This window comes from Blastomyces gilchristii (genome assembly GCF_000003855.2).
Source record: "Blastomyces gilchristii SLH14081 genomic scaffold supercont1.16, whole genome shotgun sequence".
NCBI classification, from domain to species: Eukaryota; Fungi; Ascomycota; class Eurotiomycetes; order Onygenales; family Ajellomycetaceae; genus Blastomyces; species Blastomyces gilchristii.
Window position 1 is genome coordinate 847662 of NW_003101667.1, and position 7624 is coordinate 855285.

Consider the following 7624-nt stretch of genomic DNA (forward strand, 5'->3'; position numbering starts at 1 on the left):
TGAGATTGAAAAGACAAAGCTAAATATTGAAAAGATAAAGCTTAAGCTTAAAAAGAAGAAAGTTACTGTTAAGAAGAAGAAAGTCATCATTAAGAAGATTAAATTAAAAATTAAGAGAAGCAGGCTTATAGTGCAGTATGAGATTTTAATGATAGTAAATCACTATATTGAAGCTCAAAAATAAGCAATGATGAATCTTATAAATGTCATGAATAATATCAATCAGAATGTATTGAATATTACTATCAAGATATGTGAAATATTGAAGTAATTCAAAAGATTCACTGATCACTGACAGAAGTGTAATGAGAAATCTGATAACAGTGACAATTCTCTTTCTATCTCTGCTACTGATGCTGATGCTGATGCTGATACTGATATTAATACTGATGTCTCTGCTACTGCTGCTGATTTTTCTCTCTCTCTCTTCTCTAATATTCTAACTCTGATTAATTCTCTGACTATAAGCAGCTTCAGAACTCTTAACATTCTCAGAGAAAAAGTAAGTTAGAATCAGTAAAATGATTCCCAGATTTATATAGAAGTTGATAATGATATAGATGAATAAATATATTATTTTCAATTCTCTCTCTGAAACTTTCTCTCTTAAACAGTGAATAATTATTAATACTGACTCTTTAAAAACTCTAATATTAATTCACAAGTTTACAGAAATGAATAATGCTGCTGTGAATATGACAGAAAATGATGATAATAAGAGAGAGATGATTCAGAGAATTTAGAAGAAATTAGATAGAGACATGACAGATTTTCAATAGAGAATGATTTCAGTGAATAAGATGTTTTTTAGAATTAGTAATTATATAGATAGAAATCAGTGATATTGTTAATACAATGATAATTTTTTCCTGTTCATAACTTGTTTATGATGATTCCACAGCTTATTCATCATTATATTAAGATTTACAGTTTGGTGACGGTGTCAGCGACTGGCACAGCGGAACAACCATAACCTGGTTGTATAATAAGCCTACGTTTTTCCGGTATAGGTGTTATGATCAGCGACACGTGACACGGGTGAAATGGTGGATCCACAGTGTAATCACCGTAAATTAACCCTACATTCTTCCCGTATGGCAACGCCACTCGGGCGGGCGCCCCTACACTTCCGAAGGTCAGGGCGGGAAGCGGGATCACGTGGAGATAAGAACAGAACCGGATCAGATAAGATAACCTTAAAAGCCTTAAAAGGGGTTCCGCCATGTCGTTATATGTATGGATTAACTCCGTACCTCGAGCGCAATCTTCACCGCCTCGGGCAACTATGTGAATTAGATAAAATGCAGTGTGCTTCCTTAGCCATTCATTTTTATTAATTCTCTCCTACTTCCCTCCTAGACCCACCCAGTAACTACAAAAATTTCGGTTCGGCACGAAGGTGGATAAAAAGAGGACAGAAAAAAGGCATTATTCTATTTCCATCTTGCTGCTATACTGTCATAAAACTAGGCATATTCGGGAAAAGCATCAACGTAGATATATAACAAAGAAGAACCAGAAACTCTAGTAATCATACCCCCGGCTGATGACCTCTTTGATGTTCGGTCGAAGTAAGATAGTCTGGCGTATACTGGTTAGTAAAATGCAATAGGCATATAATATATGCAGTGCTCATATTGTAATCGAGAATGGGATGCTACTCACGTGTTCAAATTGGGCAGTGTATGATCCCTTTATGTCGCAAAGTGGTGGATATGCGTCGACGATTCCATTGGCAACCAAGTTATTTAGCTAATGGTGATGGTTGGTCAGCTACACTACTTCACCCTATTCGGAAAAAAGGGAGAAAAAAGAAATAATATAAAGAGGAGAAAAGAAGAGGAAAAGAAGAGGGCTGGGTTTGGCATCAGCTTACTCCAAGAAGGTATTTATCTTGTCCAAGTCGGTCAAGGTACCGCCGACAGAAAGGCAAAGTGCCAAAATTCTTTGTGATGACGTTCAAAAGGTTCTTCGCAGACGACAGGCGGAGAGGAACATTGGGAGCATCAGGAACCTTAGCATAGTGTGAGGTTTCCATCTGCGTAAATACTCAGGTTAGCCACGTCCAGAAAATCCTGGGACGTCCACTTTCTGCACATAAGCGAATTCTACACTAAACTTACATCATCTCTCACATATCCCCTTCCAGTGCTACCAAATGTTTCGATGGCATAAACTTCGCCCTCCTCCATCTTGGATTGATCCCCTCCTTTGACAATCGGAACGCTCTTCCCATTCTTGCCGCCATGGATCTCGAATTGGCCAATTGTATGTCCATTAAGGTTTCGAATGGGTTTGACGGGATATGTGGTTCCTTTAATCTCGACTTCATAACTTTCCATGGTTTCCTGGATCGCCGCGCCAATATCGCTCATGCGGACGTCAATACCGGCTTCCTACAGAAAGCAACCCTCTTGTTAGACGGATATCCGAAAAATTGATGGATGAATAGGGCTATGTGGCATGGGGTATGGAGTGATGACAAACCCTAATTCCTGTATTCGTAGCATCTTTAACAGCAGCCAGTAAATTATCATAAACCGGATCGAACGCAACAGTAAAAGCGCTATCCACAATTCTGCCATTGATATGAACGCCAAAATCAACCTTCATCACATCTTCGTATTGAAGGACCATCTTATTACCAGCATTGGGGGAGTAATGTGCTGCGCAATGATTGAGGTTAACACCGGTTGGGAATGCAATTCCGCCTAGCAGATTATCTCCTTCTGTCAACCCGTCGTGGCCGGTGAGTGCGCGCACACTGTCCTCGATCCCCTCAGCGATTTCCGTCAAAGTCTGGCCTGGCTTGATGGTTTTCTGTGCATATTGGCGCACCTGTCTGTGCACTTCTGCCGCATAGCGGTATTCTGAGAGGAAATCATTATTCATGCGGTCAAGATATCTCTTCTCCTCGTTGGTAGTACGGTAGGCATTGTCGTCTTTGTACTCGACAAGCTCGCCCACGGGATAGTCATTGTTGGGGAATATGCTCGAGAGAATGACGCGGGGAGGCTCGGTTTGCACCTTTGGGCCGCCCTTCTTCTTCTTCTTTGGCTTCTTCTTCTTTTTTTTCTTTGCGGCTGTAGCAGAAGGATAGGAAGGAATTAGCGAAGCCTTAGAGAAAAGAGGAAAACATATATATCGAACCTCCCGTACTTCCGGGTTCACCTGCTCCCTGATCACCCTCATTATCGTCGTCCGACTCTACATCTTCGTTCTCGGGGACATCTTTCACTGGAACTTGCTTCGGAGGAGCCCCACCTTCAGGTTTGGCTACGAAAATATCATTAGGAAAAATGGATTGTAAATTCGAAGCAAAAATTTGACGAGGGAGACCTACAGTTAAGATTTGCCAACTCCGGCGTAACTTGAGCTGCCATGTTGAAAAATCAGAGAAGGCAAAGGTTTTGTGTTCGGATGTCTACCACCATGTAAAATGTTGCCGCCAAATATCTCACAGCTCGCTCTCAGCAGAATGTGTCTCCGCCTTGGGATACAGCCAATGAACGACTCCAGAATCCCGATGTAGCTGAAATCACGTGTACGATAGCACGATTACAAAAAATTTCTACTCTTCTAGTTCTTAATTACTGGAAATATGAATAATAGTATCTGTTGGTTTGATATGAATGTAATCTTGCGGAAAGAAATCCTTAAATTGCTGGTTTTTCATTCTGCATCGAAGCCGAAAGTCGATGACGGAATGTCACATGACTGGCCATTAGTTACAACCTTGGAATTTGCGATGATCTGACTTGCTCATCCCGCCATCTCCAACCCTCAATAAGAGACATTTCAGCCTTTTGCTCTATTTTGCTTGATGTTCTCATAGGTATGACGGGAAATGTAAGGTATGCCGCCGCGTCTTCACCGTCTGCCCTTTTTCTCCCCACGGGCTTTTCTACATCCTCTTCCAAGGATCTCTTGTGGGCGGCCATTCTCCACCGAAGCCCACAGGCCTTCATACTATGAGATCCTCAACGTGCCAGCCACAGCTACAACAGCAGAAATCAAAAAGTAAGTGCTGGGTGTTTAATTACTTTTCACGCGGCATATTCCATTCACAACTTCACGCTTGGGCCCTAATTTTAACCTTTCACGTAAAACCGTATCTAGACAGTTTTACGCCCTCTCCCTCGCCCACCACCCTGATAGAAACCCGAAAGACCCTGCTGCACACGCCAAATTCACGTCTATATCTTCGGCGTACCATGTCTTGTCCCACGAATTGAGACGAGCCCGGTATGACCGAGATCATCACATTCGCCAGCCGGTGCAAGCACCCAACACGGGCTCCCATCATCACCGCAAGGCCTCATATGTAGGCTCCCGACCACCATCCGGGTTAAGAAAAGAACGTGGAACTTTCCACGGACCCCCGCCAAGCTTCTATGCGCATGGCGGCTATGGCACCAGCCAACATGCATGCCATAAACATGCTTCCAACATCGCTTCTGCTTCCACCGCGTCAGAGTCGGAATCTTCATTCATTTACAACAACCCAGTCTTCCACTTCGATGCTCAATCGCACTTTCGCACGCAATCACACGAAGATGAAAGAAGACGTCTTCGTCGTCATAGAGCTATCGAGCGCGAGAAATCGCGCATGCGAGAACAGGGCGGCTTGACCACTGAGGACTCTGGAGAGAGTAATTCTGGGAGGTTCTTTGCCATCTTGACTATCGTGGGCCTAGGTGCCCTGGCAGCAAGCTTAGGGCGAACTTTTGGTCCACAGCAACCAACTCCTCCTGCCCGTGGCCGCTCGGTAGCGAAGCATTAGGGGAACAAACAACTGTGACTTCATTGGACTTTGTGCTTTAGCGTCAAGGGGTGTTTTTGACTAGTTCTGGGCATTTTATATTGATGCTCTCGTGCTTCATACGCCTATGAATAACCTAACCATTTTGTGTATATATTCGCATGTTATTGAAGAGAGGTAACTTTATTTCTTTCTCTCTCTCACTCTATTTCGGGGAAGTGAATTACAATACCCGGACCTCCTTAACAATACTAATAACAGGTTCCCGTGATGTCATAGATTGGAGCTGACATTATTACCCCGACTGAAGGACAATGGTCTCGATTTTACATATCAGCTCTCGTCTTGACTGTTCCTAGGGAGGGGCTTTACTGTTTACTCTCTAATTGGATCAACAAATGCGGCAGCCCATCATCATACCTAGAGATACATAACATACTATCTCCAGCTTTCGCAATCCAAATGGTCCATGGTCGGCTAGGGTCTTTAGAAACCCGTTAAAAAGTCCAACAAACACCTAATCAGCAAGATCATATCCAGGGGAAGGAATTCAAAGATCTGAATAAAAACCAGCCCATCGTCATCGAGGTTAATATTAGCCTCGTGAAATGGGCGACAGGAGGAGGGAACATGGGATACTTGAACAGCCACAATTTTTGAAACTATGTATGCCGGCACGGAATCGTGAAGATATCAGTGGATGAGGGACGCATCCGCGGGGCATTGGGATATTCCTGTCGCATAAGTTGCTCCAAATCAACTGTATCGGTGCAACGAAATATTATTCAGATGAAGCGCAGGGGCCGAATCAGACTCGAACCATCATCAGTTGCGGAAAAGTCAACTGATGCTCCAATGGGTAAAGGGGCCGGATGCATCGAACCTCTTGAGCCCCATCTTGTTAAAAGAATACTTATCTGCGCAAATCGACAACTACATGTATGTACATCCGGAATCTTAGCTCATAACGTCTCTCTCCGTTTGTTATCAAACTCAGAATCATGCATAGATTAGCAGCCCGGGCTCTGATATAACTCTTTATAAGAGCTTACACGAATGCAATCGCTTTTGTTGCTGTTTTGCTATTTAGTAAATCTAATTCCCTGTTCACATATCTCAAATAACAGGCTTTGGATTGTACAAGCGCCTGTGTGCACCCTAGGGGATCAATGAATTTGGCTAATCATCTGAGCTACCCAGAGGCTCCTCCAAGCAGGTAATAGACATATATCATACCTTTCCCCCTTCTTCTCTCTCTGCTGATGGATCCAGGGGATTCATCTTCGCAGTCCACGCTTGAGATAAAAACCGAAAAAGAAGAGAAGAAAAGAAAAGAATGCCCCACACCTAAAATGCTCCGTGTGCGGAATGAAATCCCCAGGCCGGCTATTATTAGATGTGCAGTACAACACCCTATCCACGCTAACGCCATTTTATATTTTACTATGCATAGGGCCTATTCGTTGCGTGGCGTGGTTGCGGTAGTCATTCTTTTCGTGTAGTTAATGTAGGATAGTTGAAGGTTGTATTGATAGATCTATCTACAAGAACATAATATGTAGGCTACTGGGGCAAAAGAGCTCAGTCACCACCAGCGCTGCTGGTAGAAGGGCCGATCAACCCCCGGGACCCCCAACACCCCCCCTCGGACCAGCTAACCACAGAGTACAGTGGCTCCTCTCAGTGGCTCCTCTTAGTGGCTCCTCTCAGCGGTCTTTCTTTTTGGACTCACTCCTAGGGCTCAAGGGCTCACTTCTAGGGCACACTCCTAGGATGTCTCTTGGCACTGTTAAATGTCCGGGGTATTTGTTTTGGGATTTTCTTAAGTCCATCCTGGGATTGAACCCATGCATGTTGACCACAGCGGGGCTCACGCTTAACAGTCTCATAACCTGTAGGCTACTGGGGCAAAAGAGCTCAGTCACCACCAGCGCTGCTGGTAGAAGGGCCGATCAACCCCCGGGACCCCCAACATAATATAGTGGTGGGTCACGTGATCTGGTGGGATCGCTAACCGCAACGGCCGTAACGGCCAACACCCCCCCTTGAGATAACAAGAATCACATACAAAAATACTCAATTCATCAAGATAGTCTGTCAAAATCAAATACAAATGTAAAATTAAGCATTTTCAACTTTTTCATCTGTAAGATCTAGTAAAATCATGAATTATATAAATGTTACAGTGTTTAGAGATTTAGTGAGTTCATCTGTTATTATTTAAGTAATGAAAACATATTTTAAATCAATGACTCTCTGATTTAACTATTAATATGAAAAATGAAAATATGTATTAATATACTTACTTCAGGTTATAATAACTATTATCTTTATAAGATCTATGACACTCTTATTATCAGTGAGAATTCATATTAATGATATAATAATAAAGTCAAGCTCAATTATAAGATTTCAGATTTATATTACTTTGTAGATCATCTCACTAAGAGTTATATATTCAGTCTCATTGAGACTTAGAGATATACAAAATTACTTCACTGATTATCATGAAATCAGACTGTCTACAAGCTTAAAAACATAGCTGAATATTAATTTTCTATTCTCATTTAAGAGACCTGCTCAATCAGAATTCAAGTAGCTGAAGAGTAAGTAGAAATTATCAGAGAAATTAAGAAGAATGAATCTCTTATACAGATTATATCTATAGAAAATACTCAAATTCATTATCTCTTTTAAATAATATATAATATATAACAGAGTCTTTACAGTATATATCATCTGTAATGTATGCTGATCATGTATCATACATGTAAAAAGGTAAATCTTGTCTCATTCTCTAAGATGAAGATTGGCGGGCGCCTCTATATATATATATACATGCTTGTTTGTTTACTGTGATTG

General features: G+C 42.1%; 2 protein-coding genes across 3 annotated transcripts; one reads left to right on the plus strand and one right to left on the minus strand.

Moving 5' to 3' along the window:
- Positions 1-1175: 1175 nt before the first annotated feature.
- Positions 1176-3653, minus strand: BDBG_06837. 2 transcript variants are annotated; one of them, XM_002622673.2, is made up of 7 exons: positions 3344-3653; positions 3151-3276; positions 2488-3083; positions 2124-2396; positions 1877-2038; positions 1666-1752; positions 1176-1581 (listed from the first exon to the last, which is right to left on the minus strand). In XM_002622673.2, the coding sequence occupies exons 1-7, from the start codon at positions 3381-3383 to the stop codon at positions 1525-1527; spliced, it is 1341 nt and encodes a 446-aa protein (XP_002622719.1). In that variant the 5' UTR covers positions 3384-3653; the 3' UTR covers positions 1176-1524. The 2 variants fall into 2 exon arrangements, with proteins under 2 accessions (XP_002622719.1, XP_031579785.1); XM_031722793.1 differs by having other exon boundaries at positions 3160-3276; positions 3344-3649.
- On the plus strand, positions 3606-6711 carry BDBG_06838 (DnaJ domain-containing protein). The gene is made up of 2 exons (XM_002622674.2): positions 3606-4020; positions 4120-6711. Exons 1-2 carry the CDS (start codon positions 3857-3859, stop codon positions 4781-4783), a joined length of 828 nt encoding a protein of 275 aa, XP_002622720.1. The 5' UTR covers positions 3606-3856; the 3' UTR covers positions 4784-6711.
- Positions 6712-7624: the final 913 nt, after the last annotated feature.